The sequence below is a fragment of the Alexandromys fortis genome, unplaced genomic scaffold, assembly GCF_014885135.2.
Source record: "Alexandromys fortis isolate MF-2015 unplaced genomic scaffold, M_Fortis_MF-2015_v1.1 scaffold_6, whole genome shotgun sequence".
Classification (NCBI taxonomy): domain Eukaryota; kingdom Metazoa; phylum Chordata; class Mammalia; order Rodentia; family Cricetidae; genus Alexandromys; species Alexandromys fortis.
Window position 1 is genome coordinate 19,601,850 of NW_026067902.1, and position 27,769 is coordinate 19,629,618.

The following is a 27,769-nucleotide window of genomic DNA, read 5'->3' on the forward strand; positions in this document are numbered from 1 at the left end:
ATTATGTATACAATATTCTGTCTGTGTCTATGTCTGCAGACCAGATCTCATTACAGATGGTTGTGAGCCACCAAGTGATTGCTGGGAATTGAACTCAGGACTTTTGGTAGAGCAGGCAGCCCCTGCAATTCCTTTTTACGTTAAAAATATACATTTTGTATATTTTGCTTTTTGGGACAGAGTCTCATGTGTCTCGGGCTGACTTAGAACTCGCCATGTAGCCCAGGATGGCCTGGAACTTATCAGGTAGAGCTTACTGTGTAGCCCAGGATGGCCTGGCACTAACCAGGTCTCCATCGAGGATGACCTTGAATTCCTGATGCTTCCACTTAGCTAAGGACTGTTATATAAGCACGTGCCATATTTTCAGTTTATTTGTTTTTGCTGCTGTGTTTTGAGACAGGGTCTTACACTGTAGCTGAAGCAAGCCTCAAACTCAGCAATTCTCCTCTCTCGACCTCCTAAATGCTAGCGCTGCAGGCCTGAACCACAAGGCCAAACCTCAGGCCTTATTATTATTTTTCTTAAATTTACTTTTCTTTCTCCCTCTTCATCATCACTTTTTCGTTGCCATTTTTAATTTTTTTGAAGATTTATTTATTAATTATGTATTCAGCACTCTGCTTGCATGTGTCCCTGCAGGCCAGAAGAGGGCACCAGATCTTATTACAGATGGTTGTGAGCCACCATGTGGTTTCTGGGAATTAAACTCAGAACCTCTGGAAGAACAGTCAGTGCGCTTAACCTCTGAGCCATCTCTCCAGCCCCCGGCTGTTTTTAATTTAAATTAGGAGACTAGTGAGATGGCCAAGATGTTAAGAGCACTTGTTGCTGTTTCAGAGAAACTGGGCCCTGAGCCCAGCACCCATATGGTGGTTCATAAGCATCTGTAACTCTAGTTCCAGAGGATCTGATGCCTTGTGAACATACATTCATCTGGGCAAAATATTCCTGCACATTAAACTTAAATACATTTTAAAAAATTAGTGTCATTTATTCATTTTGTGTGCATGGGAGGGGGGTAGATCAGGGCATGTGCCACAGTGTGCTCGAAGTCGTGGAGGACAGCTCATGGGGACCGGTTCTCTCCTTCCACCATGTAGATTCCAGGGATCCACCTCAGGTCATCCGGCTTGTATCAAGTGCCTTCCCCTGCTCCCCTCCTTACCGGCTTTAGGCCCAAGGATCAACAGAAGACAAAACTCTGAAAGTTACTTTACCTGACAAACCTGCTCGTTCATTATGAGGCTGAGCCTTCATCCAAGAAAGCCAGCCCTGACCAAGAGAATGTTACCGTAAGCGTCCACTCTCATAGAGCATATGGCATATGTGTGAACCCCATTCGAAATGCTCCCAGTAAGTGAGCTCACCCTAAAGCTCACTTTAGGGAGAAGGCACTGGTGGAGGGAGAGGTTGAATTGGGCTGTCCTTGAACTGGGTTTGTAGTGAGGGTTGACCTTGAACTCCTGATCTTCTAGCTTCTCCCTCAGAGTGTTGTGGTTATAGGTATGAACCATGCCTAGTTAAGGGGATACTCTCTCAATATCCTCTTACAGATACTTTGAACATACAACGGCAGAGAATAGGCATCATCGTTCAAAAAAGGGAGGAAGCAGGGCAAATGAAGGATACTAGACCAAAGCAAGACTGAAACCCATCAGGGCAAGCTCCAGATTCTGTAGTTCCATGTCCACTGTCAAAAGGCTTAGATGGCTCCACCCTTCTGGCCCTGCTACCTACAGCATAGTTCTGTCTCTTGGGCTGACTCTACTCCCTAGCAGGCCTCTTGCAGCTCCTGTGTGCCCAACATCTTGGAGCCTCTAATACAATCCAGGCCTCCTTTTCACAGCTTCCTGAACTGACCTCTCAGGGCTAATACATATGTAACCCTGCTACCTACTTGGCCTCCACAGCTCTCCCTGACTGTGGAGGGATATTCCACAACCCCTTTCTCCTTTATCCCTCGTGATTCTAAAGCCAGAGCCACGTGAGCAACACTGCCGTATTCTGCCGCTGGTTCTGGATCCCATTTCCAGAGGCCTTAGTTTGCTGTTGCTTTTTAGAAGCAGAAAATTCCATGAGCTTTTCCTTTTCACAAGCTGGAAGCTTCTCTGGGTAGAGTCTTGCTCTGAGGTCACCTGTCCTTATTTCAATTTCTGCTGACTCTTCAGACCGTTCCCAAGCCTTCATCTTCCTCATTCACCACCACTCAAGGTTCAGTCAGACTGATGAAGTTTAGGTGGGAAGAGGGAACCTCAGCTGAGGAATTGCTCTCACTAGACTGGTCTATAGAACCAGGCATAATGCTGTATGCCTATTATGAAATATTTTTGATTAAACTTTGAAAAGATATGTCACTGTTACTGGTTTAATAAAAATCTAAATGGCCATAGATAGGATGGAGGTATAGGTGGGACTTCCAGACAGAGAGAGCTCTGGGAAGAAGAAGGGAGAGTCAATAGCTGGATACAGAGGAAGCAGGACGTGCGGGAGGAGAGGTAAAAGCCATGAGCTATGCGTCAACACATAGATGAATAGAAATGGGTTAATATGTTATAAGAGCTAGTTAGAAACAAGCCTAAGCTAAGGTCAAGCTTTCATAATTAATAATAAGTCTCCATGTTGTTTTTTTAATATTTATTTATTTATTATGTATGCAGTATTCTGTCTGTGTGTATGTCTGCAGGCCAGAAGAGGGCACCAGACCTCATTACAGATGGTAGTGAGCCACCATGTGGTTGCTGGGAATTGAACTCAGGACCTTTGGAAGAGCAGGCAATGCTTTAACCACTGAGCCATCTCTCCAGCCCTCCATGGTTTGTGTGTGTGTGTGTGTGTGTGTGTGTGTGTGTGTGTGTGAGCTAGAGGCACAAAGAAAAATCTGTCTACACATGCCTTTATTCCCAACACTTGGGAGGCAAAGGCAGGTGGGTCTCTGTGAGTTAGAGGCCAGCCTGGTCTACATAGCAAGTTCCAGGCCAGTCAGAGGTACATAGTGAGATCTTGTCTGAAAAAAAAAGAAAAAAAAAGCAAACTGGACCAGTCATGGGGATGAGCCAATACGCAGTGCTCCGTGACCAGAGACTGCTCTTTCGTTCCCGGACACCCAGACCCGAACAACCACACAAAAACTGTATTAATTATGGTACTGTTTGGCCTATTAGCTCAGGCTTCCTTTTTTTTTTTTTTTTGGTTTTTCAAGACAGGGTTTCTCTGTAGCTTTGGTGCCTGTCCCGGAACTAGCTCTTGTAGACCAGGCTGGCCTCAAACTCCCAGAGATCGTCCTGCCCCTGCCTCCCGAGTGCTGGGATTAAAGGCGTGCGCCACCACCACCTGGCTAGCTCAGGCTTTTTATTAACTAACTCTTACATCTTTAATTAATTCATTTCTTTTAATCTGTGTATCACCACGAGGCTCTGGCTTGCTGGTACGGTTCTGGCATTCTGGCATCTTTCTCCTTTGGCAACTTCATGGCATCTCTCTGACTCCACCCACTTTCTCTCTGTATTTCTTCCAGTCTGGCTATATTCTGCCCTGCTATAGGCCGAAACCGCTTCTTTATTTATTTTTTTTCTAATATTTATTTATTTATTTATTATGTATACAATGTTCTGTCTCTGTGTATGCCTGAAGGCCAGAAGAGGGCACCAGACCTCATTACAGATGGTTGTGAGCCACCATGTGGCTGCTGGGAATTGAACTCAGGACCTTTGGAAGAGCAGGCAATGCTCTTAACCACTGAGCCATCTCTCCAGCCCTGAAACCGCTTCTTTATTAACCAATGGTAATAAAATGTATTCATAGCTCACAGAGGGGAAATCCTATATCAGTGCTCCTCCATGGTCCCTGTTCAGATCTTTCCTCCAGGTTCCTGTGTTGAGTTTCTGCCATGGATTCCCATGGTGATGAACTGTGACATGGAAAAATAAGCCAGATAAATCCTTTCCTCCTCCAACTGCATCTGACCGTGGTGTTTACCATAGCAATAGAAAGCAAACTAGGTCATGGACCTCTTTTTATACAGTTGCTGATTTTCAGGCTGGAAATACCACTCAGTTGGTAAAATATGCAAAAGCTGGACCCTGTGGCATGCCTAGACCCTGCAGCATGCATGGACCCTGCAGCATGCATCTGTAACTCCAGGGCTACTGACGGGATAGACACGCAAATCCCTGCAGCTCACTGCCCAGGCATCCTAGACGAATCAGTGAGCTCCAGGGTTAGTGAGAGTCTTTGTTTCAAAGAAACAAGGTTAACAGTAATAGAAGATACTCAAGGTTGACCTCAGGCCCCCACACAGGTGCACACACACCTGTGTGCATGTCTGCATACACCCACGTGCATCCATGTACAACACACACACATTTCTCAGCTTCTTCCTCACCATTGCCATCAAATGAGAACACATGTTTTAGTGTAAACCCCAGAGATTTGACCAGATTCCAGTGATAACTGGCCATGGTTCCAGAGAAGGCGTTAGGCCAGCGGAGCCAGTTGTGAAGGAAGAAGCAATGACAGATTTGGCTGTGTCGTGCGCGGCTTGACTGTTTGGCCAAATGCCTGTGGTATAAAAGCCGTGACTGTCTGCTGGTCTTATCACCACCTGGCAAGCCATCACCATTCCTGCATTGCATCATAGATAGTAAACTCCTACCCTGTGGGATGCAGCTGGTCTGCGAAGGAAGCGCTCCAGAGTGTCCCCGCTCTCAAGTGGCTTGCAGGTTAATAGCGTCATGATGTGGGCTCCCAGGAAACATGGAGTGACCTCTAAACCAGTAGAGAGGCGGTACGTTCAGAGAACTGCTCATAATCCTGCCATTCAGCAGTAAGGACAAAACCCAGCCTTGTGGACATGGTGCGTTTCCTCTGTGTTCTGATGTAGAACAATTTCAGACCATTGCTTTATCTGCAAAAGCAAAACATTCAGAAACTGGAGAGACAGCTCAGTGGGTAAGGGTGCATTCTGCTCTTGCAGAAGATCCACGTTTGGTTCTCAACACCCATGCGGAGTGGCTCACGACTGCCTCTAACTCCAGCTTCAGGGGGACCCACACAGACACATAAGTAAGAATAAGTCTAGGGCTGGATTGATGGCTCAGTGGTTAAGAGCACTGGCTGCTCCTCCAGAGGACCCAGGTTCAATTCCCAGCACCCACATGGCAGCTCACAACTGTCTGTAATTCCTGTTCCAGGGGATCTGAAAGCTTCACACCAATGCACATAGAATAAAATTAAATAAATTATATATACACACACATATATATAAAGAATAAGTCTAAATAAATAAGGAAAACAACAAAAAACATTTTTTTTAAGTGAGGGGCTGTAGAGATGGCTCAGATGGCTCACTTGTTGCTCTTGCACAGGACAAGGGTTTAAGTCCCAGAGGCAACGTGGTGGTTCATAACCATCTGTAACTCCAGTTTTAGGAGACCCAATGCTCTTTTCTGTGTCTGTAGAACCAGGAACACAGGTGGTGCACACACATCCAAGCAAACTAAACACTCATACACATAAAATAAAATAACTCATTTTTTAAAAAACTGGACAGATGAGATAACTCAGTAGGTGATGGTGTTTGCCACCAAATTTGACACCCTGAGTCTAATCCCCAGGCCCCACATGGTAGAAGGAACTAACCCCCTCTTTTCAGTTTCCTCTGACCTTCATATGTGCACCATGGCACAGGTATACCCCTCCCCCACCCATGGACATACACATATACATATACCCTCACATACAAAACGTAAAATTTTGGAGACAAGGTCTATTCTGTAGGTTTGTCTTTCCTGGAACTCAGTATGTAGACCAGGCTGTCGTCAAACGGTGATCTACTTGCTTCCGTCTTCTGAGCGTTGTGATTAAGGGCGTGTGCCACTGTGCAGTATGTGTGTAATTATTTTAAAAGTAAAATGTTCAGAGACAGCTATAGTGACACACGCCTGCAATTACAGCCCTCGATAAAGGTGTGGCCGGGCAGTGGTGGCGCCTGCCTTTAACCCCAGCACTCAGGAGGCAGAAGCAAGCAGATCTCTGTGAGTTTGAGGCCAGCCTGGTCTACAGAAATAGTACCAGGACAGCTAGGACTGTTACACAGAGAAACACTGTCTCAAAAAACCAAAACCCAAACTAAAAACGAACAAAAAAGATGTGGTCCACCCATGTAGTTTAAAACGCTCCACATTTGTTTCATTTTTTAATATTTATTTATTGATTGATTGATTGATTGATTTTTGGTTTTTTGAGACAGGGTTTCTCTGTGTAGCTTTGACTGTCCTGGAACACTGCCTCCCGAGTGCTGGGATTAAAGGCACACACCACCACTGCCCAGTGAATTATTTTAGTTTTCTGAGGTCTCATATAGACCAGGCTGGCCTCGGACTTGCTGATTCCAGCTCTTTTTCATTTAGACCGAGTGCCCTGGAGCTCACAGAGATCCACCTGCTTCTGTGCCCGCAGTGCTGAGATTAAAGGTGTGCACCACTAGACTTGGTACATTTTAAGTTGCATTTTTATTTTTGTGTGTATATGTGTAGGCACATAGATGTATGGAGATCAAAGGACAATTTGTGGGAATCAATTCTCTCCCTCTACTGTGTGTTCTGAGGACCAAACACAGGTTTTCAGACTTGGGAGCGAGTACCCTCACCCTCTGAGCCATCTCATTGAACCTCCCCCTGCCACACACCTTTCTCTTATTTTCCATCTTTCTGCCTTTCAATTTTTAATTTTTTAGTTTAAAATTTTTATTATTGTGGTTGTGGACATGTTGTGTGTGTGGGTGCCAGTACAGCTGTACCACAATACATGTGTGTGTGGGTGCAGGCACGGGTGTACCACAATACATGTGTGTGTGGGTGCAGGCATGGGTGTACCACAATACATGTGTGTGTGGGTGCAGGCACAGGTGTACCACAATACATGTAATGTAGATGTCAGAGGACACTTTTGTCCAGTTAGTTTTCTCCTCCCACCTTGATGTGAGTTCCAGGGTCCGAAGTTCGTTATCAGTCTCTGTGGCAAGTGCCTTTACCTGCTGACCCACTTCACAGCACCCCACCCCACCTTTCTTTTCTTTCTAAAGATTCTGTATTATTTATGTGTGTGAGTGTTTACCTGCACAGACGTATATACACCACAAGCATGTCCAATGCTAGTAGAGGCCAGAAGAGGGCTGATTCCCTGGAGCTGTGAACATACGTGTTGAAGGGACGCTAGCCCACATGAGCATGTGGCTTTGCCCTCTTTCCCCATCTCTTCTGCCTTGATAAAAACCATTAGATTACATTCCTAGAGCTAGCCTGCAAGGTCTATCCCTTTATTTGGCCAATCCCTCTTCCCGAGGCTGACTACCAAGGTCCAGCTATAAAAATATTGAAATCCAGCAATCAAAAGCCCCTTTGGCTCACCTAACTAGCATGCCCAATTAAAATTAAACACCTCATCCTAACACAGGCTTTTCTGTTTTACCTATATAAACTGCCATTTTCCTCTGTGCCACGTCTGTCTCTCTCTATCCAGAGGCAGTCCTTTGTCCCTCGGTAACAAATACTCCTGCCTCCCTTTTTTGTTGTTCCTTTCCCCTTCTCCCTCTTTCTCTATCTCCTGTCTTAGTCCCTTATCCCTGCTCTCTGTCCCTGTGAGGAAAATAAATTTCCTTTGTGCTAAGAAGTGGTCTTGAGGGTCCCGAGCTGATGCTTTTCATTGCACACATGGGTGCCCAGAACTGAAGTCTAGCTTTCTCCTAGGAGACCTCTCTTAACCACCAACTCACCGCACTGTCCCTGCCTCTTTCTTTCTCTTTCTAAATAATTTGTTTTTATTTTATTTTATATTGGTGTTTTGCCTACATGTATGTCTGTGTGAGGTGTCAGATCCCCTGGATTGGGGTTACAGACAGTCGTGGGCTGCCATGTGGGTGCTGGGAATTGAACCCAGGTCCTCTGGAAGAGCGGTCAATTTTCTTAACCACTGAACTGTCTCTCCAGCCCCTCTCCTTCCTCCTCCTCCTCCTTCTTCTTCTTCTTCTTCTTCTTCTTCTTCTTCTTCTTCTTCTTCTTCTTCTTCTTCTTCTTTCTTTCTTTCCTTCCATTTCTTCCTTTCTCATTTTTTTCTTCTTTTCTTTAGTTTTGTTTTGAGACAGGAATTTACAATGGCCTGGAACTCACCAGGTAACCAAGATTGGCCTTGAACTACATAAGTGACTGAAGCTAGACTTGAACTCCTGATCTCCTGCCTCCACATTCCCATTTCTGGGATTATAGGAATACACAACAATTCCCAGTTTTTAAAATTCCTCTCCTCCAAGGGCCGTAGTAGTGCATGCGTTTAATCCCAGCACTCGGGAGGGGCAGATCTCTAACTTTGAGGCCAGCCTGGTCTACAGAGTGACTTTCAGGACAGCCAGGGCTACACAAAGAAACCCTGTATCAAAAACAAAACAAAAAACCCAATAAATAAATATAAATAAATACATAAACACTCCCTCTCAGTCAGTTTATTATCCCATGCTGAGGGTGTGTGATGTCAAGCTGAGACCAGCATTTACTCTCGCTCTCTGCTGCAGGCTTTTGAGTGGGAGAGTGACAGACAGATCTGTTATCTTAAGAACCTTGGGTGCACTAGAGAGGGACAAAGCAAGCCCAGAAGGTAGGTAGGAGGTATTGTGATACAGAATCCTGAAGGGAGGGAAGCCAAGACACTTGGAAAGAAAGGGCTGAGAGGCCGGTGGTGGCTCCACCCACGTCTGTGCCCAGCACTCAGGGGGCTGAAGCAGGGAGATAAATTCGCCGTTGACCTGGGTTACATAGAAAGCTCCAGACAGTTCTGGGCTGCAATGTGTAGCCTACTCATTAAATTGAGAAATAGCTTTATCAATCGCTAGAAATAAGAATAATGGGGACCTCAGTCAAAGGGAGTTCACTGGTGGTGATGGTGCACGCCTTCAAGCTCAACAGTAGGGAGGCAGAAGCAGGCGGATCTCTGTGAGTTCGAGGCCAGCCTGGTCTACAGCGCGAGTTCCCAGGACAGCTAGGACTGTAACACAGAGAAACCCTGCTCGAGAAACAAAGCAACAACAAAAATTAAAGGGAGTCCTTTTGGATGAGGCTGTTTTTTACGCAATACAGTCTTTATTGGGCTCGCACCACTGGTCTTGAGGACCTCCGTGAACCAACGGGTTTTCTCGCCCGAGTTCTCCTCGAGAGGGCGACGGCTCCTTCCGGTTCACTGTCTCTTCCTTCCGCTTTCCTTCCCGTTGTGGTCATCACCTGGTTCAGACGCTTCCGGTGGTGCCATGAGCTCGACGCCCGAGGTGAGCCGCTTTTTGACAGGCTTCAGCCGCATAACCTGAGGGCGGCAGGGACCACTACCAGGGTTTTTGTTGTTTTGTTTGTTTTTCTTGTCAGGGGAGGGAGGGACCCCATGGAACATTCCAGGGCAGCCTGGCCTTGCCTGGTCCAGTGTGGCCGCTGGCCTCGCACAGGCCACGGAAAGATGCGGCTTGGCTGAGGAATGGTAGGGACCCTAGCCAGGGTTTCTGTCCAGTTACTTCTGTAGAAAGTTCTGGAAATGTCGATGCTGCTCAGCACATGACCACTGGGCCTCCGCAGACTGGCCTTGTTGCTAGGGAACTAAAACCTGCTCCTCCACCATCTTCCAGAGCTGTCAGGAAGGATGGTTTCGGGTTGCTGCTGTTTTGTTGTTGATTTTTTTTTGGTTTGTTGTGTGTGTGTGTGTGTGTGTGTGTATGTGTGTGTGTGTGTGTTGCTCTTTTTGAGACAGCCTCTCTGTGTAGCTCACTCTGTAGACCAGGCTGAACTCGAACTCACCGAGCTCCTCCTACCTGTGCCTCCCAAGCTGGGATTAAAAGTGTGTGCCACCACGCCTGGCTCTGGATGATTGTTTTTTAGTGACAGCTCTTAGCAAACACTCAGCAGTATTGGTCAGGGTCTGAGGACACTTAGAGATTGGGGGCAGATATTCTCACTTGGGGTTGGCTGAGTGAAAAACTGGAAGGGCAAGGACATGACAGAAGCCCAGAGCTGAGCGCCAAAGGATAAAACGGAGGATGTGGGGGACCTTGGCAGCTAGAGGGCTAGCCAGTGATGCCACGAGGCAATTCAACCAAGACCACTGAATATAACCTCCAAACGCTCTCTCGATCCAATTAACTTGGAAAATTTAGAAAGTGTGTCAGAGTTGAATGATTATTGTATTACTGTCATTATCATCGTTAAAGTCTGGCAAATAAGTGATATATATATATTCCTTTTTTCTTTTTAATTTAATTTTTTATTTTCATTAGATGTACTTATTTATTAGTGTGTGAGTGCTTGGGCCTTTTGGCAGCAGGCATTTGGAGATCAGAGGAGGACAGCTTGCGGGAATCAGTTTTCTACTTCCACCATGTGGGTCCCAGGGATTGAACTCAGGTATTGATATTCAGGTTTGGTAGCTGGCATCTTTACCTGCTGAACCATTTCAACAGCCCATAAGATTTTTTTTCTTTCATCTTCTCTTTATTTAAAAATTTCCTGATCTCTGGGCTCACTCTTTTTTGTTGTTGTTGGTTTTTTTGTTTTGTTTTTGTTTTTCAAGACAGGGTTTCTCTGTGGCTTTGGAGCCTGTCCTGGAACTTGCTCTTGTAGACCAGGATGGTCTCGAACTCACAGAGATCCGCCTGCCTCTGCCTCCCGAGTGCTGGGATCAAAGGTGTACAACACCACTGCCAGGCCTCTCTGCACTCACTCTTGACAGCAGCCTTGAGTGCAGTACGAGTTTCTTTTGGTTTACTCTTGTCTTTATTTTTGACCTTTTTGTTTTGTTTTGTTTTTGTTTCTTCTGTTTTTCTAGACAGGCTTTTTCTGTGTAACAGCACTGACTGTCCTGGAACTCACTTTGTGGACCAGGCTCTCCTTGAACTCACAGAGATCAGCTTTCCTCTACCTCTGGGACTAAAGGCAAGCACCAGCACCACCACTGGCCTTTCCTGTTGTTTTTATTATTATTTTATGCATATAATGTTTTGCATGCTCTACAGAGGTGCACTATATGTGTGCCTGGTACCTCAGAGGTCAGAGAAAGGTGCCGATCCCCTGGAGCTGGAGTTGTGGGGAGACTCGTGAGCCGCCATGTGGATGTTGGGAACAGAGCTTGGGTCTACATAAAATAAATAAATCTAAAGAAATAAATATATTTAAATAGGATAAGGAACAAACAAAAATGCTTGACAATATTCTACACGTTAGTATGGACTGTGGCTTGTTGGTTAGGGACAGACTGTCAGTTTCTTTGATGTCTCCTAATTCTACAGCTCATCTTTTGGACTTCAGTATATTCAGTGACAAAACAGGAAGATACACACACACACATACGCACAAACACACACCTCACTTCAGTTCTTCTGGTTGTTGTCAGTCAGGACAAACAGAAGCAGTTTTACAGGTCTAGAGTCCCATGCAACTATACTGAACATTCTGGAAGCATTCTGGCCTCAACCTCACAAGCTGCCTCAGCCTCCTGAGTGCTGGGATTGAAGGTGTGCACCACCACTGCCCAGCTATGTGAAATTCTTATCCTCATCTTATTTATATATAAAGCATTTGTGGGTATAGATTTATAAATATCTGTCTTATGAGAGGTTGTTATTGCTTTACCTTGTTCGTATAGTTCAGTTTGGACCATCGCAAACTCTTCCACTTGACTTTTCTCTCTATGAACTGCTTCCATTTTTCCTGCCGTATTTGTTTGTTTAGCTCTTGCTCTCCACAATGCTCCAGGCTCCTCGTGTCTGTTTCCTGCCCCCATCCTAGAGCAGACCATTTACCCAGCACATAATGTTGGTGCCAAGTTGTAACCCTAGCAGATATGTCTGGAAGTTGGGGCAGACATGGCAGGCGGGCAGGAAGAAGTTGCAACCCGGGCAACCCCGGCACCTAGAAGAGGGCTTTCCCAGAAGTAGCAGCCAGAATTGCAAGTCCTTAGCTGAGAAATAGGTGACTCACCAGCTCCCAGGTTGTCTCCTCCCTCCCCCTCTTGCTGACAAGACTGTACCTAAACCAGCTTAGACAGAGGGACCTTGGTCAGAAAGTGTCTCCACCCACGAGACCATTGAAGAACGGCCAGCCTCAGACCAGGGCAGGACATTTCCTCAAGCCCAGCAGACATGTCCCACGTTTGTCCACCCGTGTGGTATTTGTATGTCTTCAGAAAGGATTGAAAAGTACTGCCCTTAAATCTAAACCTTTAATAAAGCTTTAGTTTCCCCTTTGAGACAGGTCCTCATATATCCCAACTGACCTTGAACCTGTTGTGTCGCCAAGGAGACCTTGAGCTTCTGATGCTCCTAACACTACATCTTTTATTATTTTTGAGATAGAGTCACACTACGTAGCCCTGGCTGACCTGGGACTCAATAAGTAGACCAGGCTGGCCTTAAACTCACAGAGATCCGCCTGCCTTTGATTCCCAAGTGCTGGGATTAAAGGTGTGCGCCACCAGCCCTGCTGTCACTACTTTTAAGCACCAGGATTACAGGAGTGCACTTCACTCCAGATTCATATCATGCTGGGAATGAAACCCAGGATCTCATGTGTGATTCCACTGTACTAACTCAGCTGTATAACCAGCCCAATAAAGTTATTATTAAAACCCAGGTTAAAGAAAAGAGTATTCCAAAGGGAGAGAGAGGAGAGTGGGTGTGTCTACCCGCGTATTGAGTAGCTTTGTCCTGGACACCTATGCAGCATCCTTAGGATTCCTGAATCGCAGACAGCTATTACCAGAAGGGCTTTCGGAGATAAATACTAGTACTAAGAGTGGTGAAGTGATTGATTCTGTAGGAGTCAGCTTATGAGCTGAAGAACAGGGAAGACTGAGTTTAAAGTCCCCTCCCTTTCTAGGACAAAATGAACGGCTTTTGGACTTTCTCGGGTGATGTAAGGGAATGAGGACACTTACGACACCTTTCAGTAACCCCATAAATAAACCTATGGGGATGCATCTGAGGATTTGGGGGGGGGGTGAGGCAACAAATTAGGATCATTAACATCTTTAGACGTGTAGATAAAGGGAATGAGGAGGTAGATATTGGGATATAAAAGTGGCTACTGGGACACCTACAGTTTTCCAAGCACGGTCAAGTCAGCAATTTTTTAGCCATTTCCACATCAAGATTTTTGTTTGTTTGTATTTTGTGATAGGGTCTTGGGTAGTCTTGGATGTCCTGGCACCCATCATGTAAACTACTGTTCTTGTTTTATGGCAGTCCTGCTGCCTCAGCCTCCCGAGTGCTGGGGTAACAGATGAATGCCACCACATCAGGCTAGATTTGTGGAATTCTGAACTAGTATACTGGGTGTCTCTTTAGTATCACCTCCTATCTGCTTTGCAGTCTTGTCCCTTCCCCAAACTCATGAATGTCTGCCTGCTTGTGTGAAAGCGTCTCAGTGATCTTTGTGCAGACTGAGATGAAAGACTGCCTAGGGAAGCAGAGGAAGGTACTGGGCCTAATGTCACTTGCTATGACTTCCGTAGAGACTAAATTAGTATCAGGCTACTCTCTCACTTGCTCTCTGGGTGACCTTACCTGGGAAGTCTTGTCAGAGTCTGTGAGTTCCTTTCAGGGCGAGGACTGTAGGTGGCCCAGGAACAGCAGCTGCAAGCAGGTAATTATAGTGTGCTTTCATGCTAATGATAACATTAGACTGGGCTGGAGAGATGGCTCAGTAGTTAAAGGTGCATGCTGCCCTTTTAGAGGACCCGAGTTCAGTTCCCAGCACCCGCTTAGGCAGCTTCATAATGTGTGTAAGCCCAGCTTCAGGGACTCTTAGGTCCTCTTTTGGTCTCCTCAGGGACTGTACTCATGTGCACATATCCGTGTACAGACACACACTAAAAATAAAAAATAAATTCTTTATTTAAAAAAAATAACAGTAGTTATTTTGGGAACTTTACAAATGCTCAGATGCACATAGGGGGTGCTAAAGAAATGCCCAAGCAGCTAAGAGCACTTGTTGCACTTGTGAAGGATGTGAGTTTGGTTCTGAGCACCTTTATGGCTGCTAGCAACCATCTGTACTCCAGTTCCAGGGCATCTGGCGTCCTCCGCGGCTTCCATGGGCGCTGTGTGCATGTGGCATTAGACAGACATGCATGCAGACAAGGCACCTATACATGTTATACCTTTAAAAAGTATTCAAAAATATATTTGATAGTGAAAATATAAAATCCAATGTGAAGCTTCACAACTTCTGTTTTGAATGGCTGTTGTCCATTGACCAACAGGCAGTGGTGGCATACACCTTTAATCGCAGCACTCAGGAGGCAGAGGCAGGTGGATTTCTGTGAGTTTGAGGCCCGCTTGGTCTACAGAGTGAGTTCCAGGACAGGCTCCAAAGTTACAGAAAAACCCTGTCTTGAAAAACAAAACAAAAACAAAGAAGCAGAAGAAGTTCATTGACCACTGAGCCATCTCTCCAGCCCTGTGTATTTTTTAAAATGTGCTAGACATTAAACAGAGGGCCACATATATGCTAGGCAAGCACTCTTTACCCAGATTACATCACCATTCCCTATAATATATGAGTATTATATTTTTGTCTGTTTGTTTTGAGACAGGGTTTCACTATGTAGTCATGACTGTCTAGAACTTAACTATGTATACCAAGCTGGCCTCAAACACACAGAGATCCTTCTGCTTCTGTGTCTGCCTCCCCACTGCTGGGAATAAAGCCATGGGGCAGCAACCAATCATGCCAGGTTATTTGTTTATTTCAGACAGGATCTCATTGTAGCCTGGGCTGGTGTCCCTCCAGAACAGAAGATGCCCTTGAACTTCTGATCCTTCTTCCTCTGCCTCCAGGGTGCTGGGATTAGAGGACTGCACCACTAGGCCGGTGGTACTGAAGAATCAGACCTAGGGCTTTACCCATGCTAGGCAGGCACTCTGGGCTACAATCTCAGGCTCACTCCCAGTAAGTTAAAAGAATACTTTATTAGTAAAATTACTATACTGATGCTTAATACACATACCAACGTATGTATAAAAGCTTTTTTTATTTAAAAACGATTTAATGTGATGTGTTTAATTTGAACATGCTGCATTATGGATTCTGTAGTTTGTGTCTTCCTATTAACAATAAATCATGAATCTTCCGGGTTTTTGTCCTTGTACCTTCGCGATGGCCAGGTTTTCATATCCCTTTCTTCTCTGGAAGCTTTGCTATCGCTGAGTGTTCTGCAGAGGGAGGTCCAGGTCGGTGGGCGGGGTCCGGGCCACTTGGGACATGCAGATGAGATGGGCGGGGCCCAACATATATACCCTCTGCTAGCCTCTAGCGGGCGTGCCCAGCTTGGACAGACAGTCGCCGACCGCCAGTGAAACCTGCTTCCCTGAGCGCCGCGGAGCCTGGTCCGGGCTGGCCCCTTTGCTACCCCGGGAGCGGGCCATGCCGCCACGGGAGCTGAGCGACGCCGAGCCACCGCCTCTCCCAGCCTCGACCCCTCCTCCGCGGCGGCGCAGCGCACCTCCGGAGCTGGGCATCAAATGCGTGCTAGTGGGCGATGGCGCGGTGGGCAAGAGCAGTCTCATCGTCAGCTACACCTGCAATGGGTACCCCACGCGCTACCGGCCCACGGCACTGGACACCTTCTCCGGTATGTTCTACTGCCCCGAGGCCCCTGAGGCTGGGGAGGGGTTGTAGTTTAGGGCCGGCATGCTGGCGGGAGGGCACCGAAGACCCCCGAGAACAGGCCCGGAGGTGGCGCTGGTGAGGCCTGCCTTGAAGGACGAGGATGCTGTGCCTAACTCATGCTTTCCCCTCCCCACCTCTGCAGTGCAAGTCCTGGTAGATGGAGCCCCTGTGCGAATCGAGCTCTGGGATACCGCAGGGCAGGTGAGAAGCTGGGTGTAGCCTTCGTTGGGTGAGGGGTTGGACAGGGTTGGAGGCTGTGAGGATACCTGCATGGAGTAGGAATGGAGCAGGCTTTGGGCTTTAGGAGTCTTAGGTCTCCACCCCCCAAGTGAGAAGCAGACTCCTGTTCCAATGTGAAGGGAATGATCTTGCTAATGACTGGCCTTGCTACCCCCTAGGAGGACTTTGACCGGCTTCGCTCCCTCTGCTACCCAGATACTGATGTCTTTCTGGCTTGCTTCAGTGTGGTGCAGCCCAGCTCCTTCCAAAACATCACAGAAAAATGGCTGCCGGAGATCCGCACTCACAACCCCCAAGCACCTGTGTTGCTGGTGGGCACTCAGGCTGATCTGAGGGACGATGTCAATGTACTAATTCAACTGGACCAGGGAGGCCGGGAGGGCCCAATACCCCAACCCCAGGCCCAGGGTCTGGCGGAGAAAATCCGGGCCTGCTGCTATCTTGAGTGTTCAGCCTTGACACAGAAGAACTTGAAGGAGGTGTTTGACTCGGCCATTCTCAGTGCCATTGAACACAAAGCCCGCCTAGAGAAGAAACTGAACGCAAAAGGTGTGCGCACGCTCTCTCGCTGCCGCTGGAAGAAGTTCTTCTGCTTTGTTTGAGCAGTCATGGTAGTGCAAGTGGGAGGCAGGTGGCTGGAGACTTCCGGACCCTGGGACATCGGGTACTAGCAGGGCCTGGCCAGCTCCCGGGACTCGGTTCTCTATTGGACGCTGGGAATGTGGGGCTCTAGCTGCACACTCTGATAAGACGGGTGAGCTCTGTCCTGTGCAAGGGGCTGACTCTGATTTGGATTGCGTTGGTCAAGACTCGCAGGAAAATCCCAGCACTTTGATATTCATGGGATAATCGCATCAGTGCCAGTTTCTGAGCAGCTTGGGATGTAATTCCCATTTTTTTTTTTTTTTTTTTTTTTTACCGTGGGGCCGCAGACCAGCTCAGCTGAATGCAGGCCCATTGTGGATGTCCTCATCCTCTCCTAGCACAGGTGTGACAAAGCAGACAGCAGTGAGGCATCTTGGAGGGTTGGAAGATGGTCGGTCTTGATTTGGAGAGGTTTGAGATGGAGTAGGAAGTGAGAGTTTGAGTCTCACGCCAGTGAGAGATTGAGACGGGAAACAGAATGTGAGCCTTGAAGTGGAGGACTGGAGACGGACTAGAGGACTGGGCCTAAAAAGAGAAAGAGCAGGGCGGACAGCTGTGGAGAGGGCTGACACCTGGGCTGCCCTCAGGCCCCAAGGCCAGGGAGGCTGGGCTGTTCCCGGGGAAGAACTGGGTCTCTGGACTCCCTAGGCACTGCCCAAACTGGCTGGGCCAGCAAAGGGGCAGGAAGTGAGAGTCCAGGCCCAGCGAAGGGAGGGGGAGGAGCTGCAAATGAGAGCCTGAAGGAGGAAGGGGCAGGGGTTGTCCCTTTCCCCAAGGTCATAGCTTAGAAGGTGAGCAATGCAATCTGCGAATAAAACCTTCTGTATCTGAAGCTGCTGTCTCCGTGGTTTCCTGGATCATGCCCAATGCCCCTTCGTAACCTTTCTCAAGGCCCAGCAGCCTGGCAGATGGGTTGGGAACTGAGGCTGGGTTGAAGGGTGGGGGCTGGATCAGATGGGACAATGTGATGGGAACTGGACTAGGGGGAACAGGTGTGGGGCTCCCTGCTTGGGGCTTGGCTTAGTTGGTTCCCAGGAGAGCTAGCGTGGGAAGCAGCCTGGAAACGGGTTTCCCCAGGTGTCAGCGCCAGAGCTGCTTTCCCATGACCTCACCAGGTAGGTGGGGCCCTCCCCGCTCCCCCTCCTTTCTGGAGTGTGATGCTCAGCACTGGGGCTCCAGGACAATCTCAGGCCCATCCTCCCATCCTCTGAACAGATTTCAGGACTCGGGGTCTGGCTGGGGAATGTTACCCCAGCTTAAATACCAAGGACAACCTATACAGCTTTAAACCTCCAGCACTGGCCAAAGCTTGTAGCTTTGGGTTGGTTGGACCAGTCTTCAGCCTTGACACATAAGGGATTATTGCAGGTCAGGGTTGCTGGCTGTGGACAATGTGACTAGAGGTTTGGTCCAGGAATCCTGTGCCCATGAGGGTTCGCCGGCAGAAGCTTGGAGGGGAATAGGAATCCAAGAATTGGAACTGGGAGGAACTTTAAAGAGCATTTTTGAGGAAAACAAAGCTTATTCTGCCTTAAGGACACCATGGTCTATAGACAAAAAGGTAGTATGTCAAGTGAGATAGTATCACCAAGGGGTTAGGGGAGCAGCATAGAGTTGGGTGTATGGGTGGCATTCTCTAGAAGTCTTTCTGAGGTACACCCGTGACACCTGTTAGACACCTGCTGGGCCAGGTGAGCAAGCATACCCATCCGAATCCATGGGGGGCTCACCTGCTAGGCACCTGCTGGGCCAGGTGAGCACGCATACCTGTCCGAATCCATTGGGGCTCAGGTTCCTTTCCAGGAAGCTACAGGTGTGTGTGTGTGTGTGTGTGTGTGTGTGAGAGAGAGAGAGAGAGAGAGAGAGAGAGAGAGAGAGAGAGAGAGAGAGAAACACTGAGGGACAGAAATACTAGCCAAGTGAAGCCTAGATAATCCCAAGTTTAGTTTTAGCCAAGATTGTTTCCTATCTCCTAGAGCACCAACCACCTTCTTTTGTTTTCTTATCTCCTTAGGTGGAGGTGATGAGCTACGTTGTGATAGATACGTCCATGGTCAGCTGTTACCCTAACCTAACCTGGCATGCTCCTTTCTAGGACAGAGAGACCCAGATTCCAGTTCAAACGTTCAGGTCCTGACACTCGTCACCACAGGCAAATAATTTCTTTTTTTCTTCTCCTTTCTCTCTCTCTCTCCTTCCTTCCCTCCCTCCCTTCCTCCCTCCCTTCTTCCCTCCTTTTTTCCTTCCTTCCTTCCTTCCTTCCCTCCCTCCCTCCCTCCCTCCCTCCCTCCCTCCCTCCCTCCCTCCCTCCCTCCCTCCCTCCCTCCCTCCCTCCTTTCTTTCTTTCTTTCTTTCTTTCTTTCTTTCTCTTCTCTCAGACAGGACCTCACTTCACAGAGATCCCCCGCCCCTACCGCCTCTATTTCCCAAGTCCTGGGAGTAAGCGCATACCCTATCACCCAGCTCATTTATCCTTTTCGTACCTCAGTTTCCATACTTGCAAAATGAAATACTCAGGACTCTTGACAGTTCTCAAACCATTCCAAGGGGCCTTGGGACTGCGGGGCAACGAAGGCAATTAAGTGACCTTGGCGCCACCACCGCACACACAATTTCTGGTTTCTCTCATGGTACCAGCATCTCTGAGTCACTGAAGCTACAGCCTCCCTCCTCATGCTTCCTCTCATGACAGCCACTGAACCTGGTCAGGATCTCCGTTGACTCACTCCGCATGCCTGCTGCCTCCCACTGGCACCTCCCTGGCTCAACACTGAAATCATCTCTTACTGCTCTCAGTGAACCCCTAGCTCTTCACTTGGGTCCCTAAGGCCTCTCCAAACCTAACAGCAGTCTGAACGTTTGTCTCAGGGATCCCTATTATCTCCTGCTTTTGACTCAAGCTTTGATTTGCAATTTACAAGGTCTAGTGTAGAAAACATCCTGTTTCTCCTCTAGTCATCTTCCAGTACCTTCCTCCTCCACAAAGTGTGGGGATGTCATAGTGTCTTCACTGCGGCTCACACAGGGAAGACACACCGAAGAGACTCCCACACCCTCCAAGGAGAACCCCACTTAGACCCCGTGGGCTTGGGCAGCACGTACCATTGTCCCTTAACTGTTTAGACTCATCAGGATTGCGTTCAGCTCCAGGTGTGTGCCACTGAGACCCAGAAACTCAGGATTGGGACCAGGATTGTGCAGAAGGATTCCAGCACCAAATCCCTCTAGTGCCCTCTCATTCCGTCTCTCTATGTAATATGGCCTTTCTCTACTTCCTGGGACAGTTTGTTGTTGCTGTTCTTGTTGTTTTCAATCCTGAGGATAAAAATCAGGGCTTTGCTTAACCTAGGCAAGCACTCATTCTACAGAAACCTACACTTACAGGAATAGTTATTTTTACTTCGATAAAATCATGTGCTACATACAAATGTATGTACATATATGTGTGTGAATGTATGTAAACAGAATGTCCACGTCAATGTAAATTTTTTAAAGACAGAGTCTCACAGGTTTTTCTATTTTTTATTATATTTGCTTATTTTAACTTTTAATGTTTTGTCAGTATGTATTAACCATACACAATAATAGGTTTCATTATGACTTTTGTTTCTTTTATATTTTGTTGGTTTGTTTGTTTTTCAAGACAGGGTCTCTCTCTGTAACCTTGGCTGTCCTGAAACTCACTCTGTAGACCAGACTGGTGTAGAATTCAAGATTCGCCTGCCTCTGCCTCCCAAGTGTTGGGATTAAAGGCTCTACCACTGCCTGGCTCATTATGACATTTGCATGATGTATGCATGAATTTTTACTGTATTTAACACACACACACAAATACACACACACCCACCAATACATTGCCCTTTCTTGTCCCCCTTCTACCTCTCTGGGCCCCTCTTCTATTTTCTACTTGTGTCTTTTTTTTGTTTGTTTGTTTTGTTTTGTTTTGTTTTTTGGTTTTTCGAGACAGGGTTTCTCTGTGGCTTTAGAGCCTGTCCTGGAACTAGCTCTGTAGACCAGGCTGGTCTTGAACTCACAGAGATCCACCTGCCTCTGCCTCCCGAGTGCTGGGATTAAAGGCGTGTGCCACCATCGCCCGGCCCCCCTCTTCTATTTTCGTGTGTGTGCATACTTGCGTGTGTGTGTGTGCACATGAGTACAGGTGCCCTTGGAAGCCAGAGGCATTTGATCCCTCTGGAGCTGTAGTCACAACTGAGCCATCTCTGTGCTACAATAAGCCGGGCGATGGTGGCGCACGCCTTTAATCCCAGCACTAGGAGGCAGAGGCAGGCAGATCTCTGTGAGTTCGAGACCAGCCTGGTCTACAAGAGCTAGTTCCAGGACAGGCTCTAACCCTGTCTCAAAAAACCAAAAAAAGAAAAAGAAAGAAAGAAAAAAATGAAAGAACACCATCTTTTTTTAATTAAAAATTTTTTCATTCAGTATATTCTGATCATGGCTTCCCCTCCCCCAACTCCTCCCAGATCTTCCCCACTCACCCCTTTCCCTTTCTTTCTTTAGAAAACAAACAGGCAAACAACAACAAAAGAAAAACACACGAGACACACATACGCACAAAAACAAAACCCATAAAAACACAAAATCAGTAACCATGATTTATAAGCAAAAGGCCAATAAGACAGAAAATGCCCAAACAGTGCAATGTGAGACAAAAAGTCTACAAATATGACATTGAGTTTGTTTGTGTTGGCCATCTACCGCTGGGCACGGGGCCTGCCCTCACGTGCCGTTAGTATACGCAGTGAGACTCCCTTGAGAAACTGATTTTCCTTTGTAAGCAGTTGTCAACTGGAGATAGCTTTTTGGTTAGGGATGGGAACGCTTGTCCAGTTCTTTCTCTCAGTACAGGAACCCATCTGGCTTGGCTCTGTGCAGGCACCGTGAGTCTCTCTGTGGGGTCTCATGTGTCAGTTCTATTGCAACTCGAAGACACCGCTTCCTTGGTGTCCTCCATCCCCACTGGCTCTCACGATCTTTCTGCCTCCTCTTCCTCAGAGCCCTCTGAGCCCTGAGGGGAAGGGTCTAATGAAGGGTTTGGTTTTAGGTTCCTCATTCATGTACATGGTCCTGTAAGGGTCACTGTGTTAGTTACTGACTACCACATAAAGAAACTTCTCTGACGATGGCTGGGCAAGGATTGATCTGAATTTCCAAGAAAGTATTCTGCCTACCGATCATCTATTTACTTACTTATTTACTTAATATCTACCTATTTATTTTCATTATATAGGCCAGGTCGGCCTGGAACACGAGAGCCTCTTACTTCTGCCTCCAGAACATAACTTCCACCATCCCTTTCTTCCTTGGCTGTACTTGGACTGAACCTGGACCTTGTGTGCTACACAGGGATCTACCACGGAGCTCTCTCTTCCCACCTACCTTTCCGCACACCACTCCCCTTACTCCTCACTTTTCTATTCTTAGGACAGGTTCTTGTTCAGTCTCTAGGACCCGCATGGTAGGAGAGCTCCAACAGGAGCCAGCTAGTAGTCTCCTGACCCCCACACCACCCTGACTTCAGCACCCTCGGCTATCAGCACCCTCGGCTAGTCCCCATCTACGGACATTCAGGTGGTCGTCCTCTCCTAGTGTAAGTGATAATGAAGCTATGCTGGGTTTTTTGTTTCTTTGTTTGCTTTGTGTTCTCCTTTTTAGGTTGAGAGGGTCATTGATGTAAGAAAAACATGTCCTCCATCTTTGGCTTAGTGACTGGGCCCCAGTACAGCTGAAGTGAATCCTGCGGAAGCCTGAGTTTATGTGGGGGGGGGGAGGGTATCTCTGTTGGAGGCTGAGTATGGGTCATCAGTATTCAATAAATACTGAAGGACAACAGGTGGGCAAAGTTTCACATGTGCGCCTGACTCCGCGTGGCCGGTGTTCCTGCGTATTTGGACATTCTTTTTCAATGCAAAAGTCTGAGTAATTCCATACATGAATATCTGTGTAAATGTGGATGGCCATCTTTTTCAATTTTTTAGATTATATTTTAAGTATGAATATTTCATCTGCATGCCTATCTGATGTGCCTGGTGCCCCCCAAGACCAGAAGGATATGTCAGATCCCCTAGAACTGAAGTTAGTGACATGTCTGAGCTGCCATGTGCTTGGTGCTGGGACCCTCTGAAAATCAGCCAATGGTCTTATCAGCCGAGCCATCTCTCCAACCCTGGTGGCCATCTTTGCCTAAAGTGTACATGTCTGTGTTTGCATCATGTATGTTCTCAGGAGTGTGTGCTGTGTAGAACTGCATCTGAGCACGAGGGTCTCTGTGCTCGTGTCTAAGCATCTGTGCTGTCTGCTTTTCGGGGGCCTGCGTCTCTGTGCCTGAGCCCAGTTCTATCTGTGTTGACTTCTGTGAGCCTCTTTGTGCTGGGTGTGCTTGCTCAGCCTGGACTGGTGCGAACGAGAGTCCCTGTTACCCAAAGGAGCTATGCCCTTACTACTGCCTAAGAGCAGAATGGTGCCCAGAGCAGAGGTGACGCACCCTCCCTGCTCTCCATTCTCCTGGGAACCAGCTTAGGAGTGAGACCGTGAGACCGAGAGCAGACCGCGTCAAGAGCACCAGCCCCTTTTGCAACCAGCCCTGGCCCCAGGCTGTAACCACAGATCGTATTGCACAGGTCAGACCTGCCCACTGTGCCTGGCTGCCAGGAAACCCAGCTCTTAGCAGGGCTGCGCCAGCAGTGCCCTCCTTGGGCTTGGGCCAGATCCCTGGTGAGGTGAGCAGGCTACAGTAGAGGGGCCTCATGAGTCAGTGTGAACCTTGGGGAGTGACTTCCTGAGTCTAAGCACTGTTGCTTTCTGTCCCCGTATGCAGCAATACTTAGGCAACCTTATGTCTGTCAGGTGCCTGCTCTGGCTCCTGAACTTGAACCCAAGCCTCTTCTTCGAGTTCTGTATGGGGGATTGAAGGGTCTGCTCTAGGAAATGGGTCTCAAACTGGGCAGAGTGAAACACAACTTTAATCCCAGCACCTGGGAGGAAGAGATAGGAGAATCTCTATGAGTTTGAGGCCAATTTGGTCTTTATAACTAGTTCCGGGACAACCTACATAGAGAGACCCTGTCTCAAAAAGAAGTGTGTGGTGGGGGGAGCGGAGAGATAGGAAAAAAAAAAGAAATAGGTTTCTTCTTCTTCTTCTTCTTCTTCTTCTTCTTTCTTCTTTCTTCTTCTTCTTCTTCTTCTTCTTCTTCTTCTTCTTCTTCTTCTTCTTCTTCTTCTTCTTCTTCCTTCTTCTTCTTCTTCTTCTTCTTCTTCTTCTTCTTCTTCTTCTTCTTCTTCTTCTTCTTCTTCTTCTTCTTCTTCTTCTTCTTCTTCGGTTTTTTGAGACAGAGTTTCTCTGTGACTTTTGGAGCTTGTCCTGGAACTAGCTCTTGTAGATCAGGCTGGCCTTGAACTCATGGAGAGTTCACCTGCCTCTGCCTCCCAAGTTCTGGGATTAAAGGCATGTGCCACCACCACCTGGCTAGGAAATGGGTTTCTTGAGAGAAAAGCTGAACAGGCCAGGGTTCCAGCTAAGAGTCTGGGTGTCCTGAACTGGGGAGTAGAGGGAGGGGAGATGGAGCTGGGGAGAGGGTGAGGACACAGATGGTATCACTGAACTCTCTGCCCTGCTGCTGGGACATTTTTAGGGCTGACTTTTCAAACTGAGGCTGAAGGATGGGCCAACAACTAGGGTGACCGTGGGACTTATTTTCAGACTACAGGGCCTTGGATAACAGTCTAAGTGCACAATAGCCTACCTGTCACACCCCTGGAAGGTGGACTCCGTCATCACCATCTCCATGCCTCTCTGACCTTCCTCACCTGTAACAGTATGCCTATCTCCCCGGACGTCTAGATTCCTGTCCTCCATCCGGACCCCAGCACTGAGGGGCATCAGGAAACTGTTTGGGTCCTGTGTGGGCTTAGGAATTCCCAGGGGCCTGTTGGAACTGGAAAGCAGGTAGCTGGACCCCACACAGGGACACTTGCCCATTATTGCTTTCTCCTTCAGGCTGTGCTCCCTGTGATTAGACTCCACTCTTTCTGCCTGCCTTCCTCTTCAGCCTGAATCAGCTAACATGGTGTTCCCAGTAGCAGCTGTCCCTCCAGCAGTGGTGACTCTGCTGTCCTTGTACAACAGGAGACCACGTGCACAAGCCACTCCCCCTCTTTCCATCAACAGGCTACATTCTTTGCTGATCCTTACCCTCACCAATAACACACACATGCACACACACGCACATGCACATACACACACGCACATGCACATACATACACATACACACACACACACACACACACACACACACACGCACAGCCAAGGAGATCTGATCTCTAGTTCCAGCCCCATCCTTACTTGCTGGGTGACTTTGGGCAAATTACTGCCTTCGCTGTTGTCTGAGTTTCTAGCAGTTATGGAGTGGGGCTAACACTCTCTGCCCCTCCCTGGCTCCCAGGGGACCAGTGGGGATAAGCAAGATAATAGCCGAGAACTGATTTGGAGGAAGCTAGTCAGTGCCAGGTAAGAGGTATCAGAGCGGCTCTGTGTTTACATGGGTGTGGAGTTTTGGTTCCCAGCCTCCTGGGGCCTGGGACCAGCCCTGACAGCTTCTTGGCTCTTGATTTCTTTGTCCCACTTCCAGAGAAAGGACAGAAACCAAAGCTGAACCCCGTTGTCTAAAGATGAAACCGCCACAGAGTAGACTTTGGGGCTTCAGTTGGAACACTGACTTTCCAGCCTGGAAATGATCCCAAACACTGGCTGTGTGATCCTCAGCCTGCCATTGTCCTTCTCTGGGCTTTAGCTCCTCAATGATGAAAGCCTCATGGTTCTGGACTGAGACAGGAGAGGATCCTGGGACCTGTGATTGTTTGCTAATGTCCCTGATGTGGGCAGGAATATTTTTGTCATCTAAACCTACCTTCTTTTCTCCTGTGTTTCTTTCACTGTTGGGGTCACACGCAAACCACATGGTTCATGTGACCAACCCCAAAATCATAAATTATTTGCGAAGGGGTCCGTGTGGAAGAAGTCACATGGGTCAGAGAGAGGTCTCGGGGAACACAACCCAAGTGAGTCTGGACTAACCAGGCCGCCTCCTTCGCCTCTTCCTTCTGCCTGCAGGCTCTGACTGCACCTCTTCCCTGCTGCCCTCAACCTGCTGCTTGCTCATCTGGACATCCATCCCAGGCCTTTCCTTCGCCTCCTTTCAGCCACGGAAAGGACTTCTCTCATCCTCTTGGTCCCCAAAGACAGCCTCCAGCCGCGACTCCTCCCCATCCCTCTTCCAACCATCTGTGACAGACAGTGACCTCCTTGTCCCCAGTTGGTAGGGTTTGAAGTCTGATTCCTTAGTCTTTGGTTATGGCTCCTGCCGATCATGCTTCCTGGTGCCCTCTGACCACCTTGTTCTTCTCCTCCATCCTCTCCCTCCTCCTAGCTTCTACCCAGTTATCTGAATTTTCTCACAGTTGCCTCTCCTACTCCTGGGTTTCACCCTGACCACCCCCTAAAGGCCTCCACTGCCTCCGCCAAGTCCAGAGTGGGCCTCGGTGGTACCATAGCAGAGTTACTCAGCTTCTCTGTGTGGCCCACAGACACAAAAACTCTGGGGTTTTTGCCCCTCTCCTGACCCTGTTTTATGTACCTTCTGGTTTTTTTTTTTTTTTTGATTGTTCATTTTGTCTTGTTTTTACTCCATACCCAAGTTACCTCAGAATTTACAAACCCTGGTGAGCTTCCTCGAATCATTCCCCTGGAAGGCTGGGTGGAAGGAAGTAGCTGATGGTAAAATCAAAGAAACACATCTCCATTTGCTGACAGTCTGCCCGAGAGTTCAGTCTGGCTTTGCCGAAACCACAACCCCACTCATCCATTTCTGTTGGTGGCACTGCCACGCGGCCAAGCATCTGAAGACTCGGGGCTTATTCTGCGCAGCCCAGAATCAAGTCTTGGAGTGGCTCCCTTCCTGAGGCCTCCAGCAATTCAGCCTTTCCTTCGGTAGCTCAGGCTGGCCTTGAGTTTGCTACTCCACTGCCTCAGCCTCCCGAGGAATGGATAACAGGTCCCCGACGTTAGACCCAGCTCCAGGTTCTCTTCAATCTCCACATTCTCTCTATCCTGATTTGTTTCTTATTTATCTGAAAACTTTTGCTTATTACAAAAGGAATTGATTTTAGCCAGGTGTAGTGGTGTATTCCTATAATCCAAGCTCTTGGAAGACAGGGGCAGGAGGATCTGGAGTTCAAGGCCAGACTCAGCTACACAGTAAGATTTAGGCCAGCCTGGGCTACGTGAGACCCTATCTCACTCCTCCCATGACACAAAAGTAATATCTATTTATTGTAGATGATTTTGAAAATGCCAGCTGAATCCAGGTATAGCGGTGTGTATCTATGTTACAGGACCAGTAATTCAGAAGGCTGCTGAGGCAGGAAGATTGCTTGAGTGCAGAAATTTAACACCCGGAGAATTTACAGCTGGGTGTGGTGGTAAATGCCTTTAATCCCAGAACTCACAGAAGTCAGAGGCACGCAGGTGTCTCCATTTGAGGATGCCCTGATCTAGGTAGCTAGCTCCAGGCCATCCTGGGCTACATACCTACATACACCCAAGGCTCAGACCCTGTCTCAAACGACAGAGACTGAAGAGATGGCTCAATGGGTAAAAGCACTGGATTCTCTCCTAGAGGACCTGGATTTGATCCCTGCACCCACTTGATAGCTCACAACTGCCTGTAACTCCAGTCCCAGGGAATTCAATGCACTCTTCTGGTCTTAGAGATCACTGGGCATGCACATGGCGCACAGACATATATGCAGGCACAGCACCCACACACACGAAAGAAAAGGAAGAAAACCAGTAAAATGAGAGTGTGAGAGAAGCAAGTGGAACAGACACTGTCTATCATCGTATGGGGAGAGGTTCTCTGTGGACATTCGAGTACCTGGTTTTCAGGTTTTCTGTTTGTCTTTAAAACAAGGAGCTACTTTCTTTCCTGGTCTTTCTCTTGGTGGCCTCCACCGATACAACCCCCCAGGGCTGCTGCAGGTTGGGAGGCTGCAGCTCTCAGAACTTGTGGAGGATTAGACACCCCCCTCACGGCCTTCCACCCCCACCCCCTACCCCCTGGCTCAAGTCACTCCTTCTGGGTTCAAGACTTCCTGGTGTGGCTGCTGACAGCCCC

The 27,769-nt window shown here is 47.9% G+C and overlaps 2 protein-coding genes across 2 annotated transcripts in view; both read left to right on the forward strand.

Annotated features, from left to right (window-relative positions):
* The window catches only part of Ppp1r14d (protein phosphatase 1 regulatory inhibitor subunit 14D), a 295,305-nt gene that overhangs the window by 226,713 nt on the left and 40,823 nt on the right, over nucleotides 1–27,769 (forward strand). The window lies entirely within an intron of this gene.
* Rhov (ras homolog family member V) lies at nucleotides 15,350–17,386 on the forward strand. Its single transcript, XM_050132925.1, has 3 exons — nucleotides 15,350–15,657; nucleotides 15,838–15,896; nucleotides 16,094–17,386. The coding sequence occupies exons 1-3, from the start codon at nucleotides 15,450–15,452 to the stop codon at nucleotides 16,535–16,537; spliced, it is 711 nt and encodes a 236-aa protein (XP_049988882.1). The 5' UTR covers nucleotides 15,350–15,449; the 3' UTR covers nucleotides 16,538–17,386.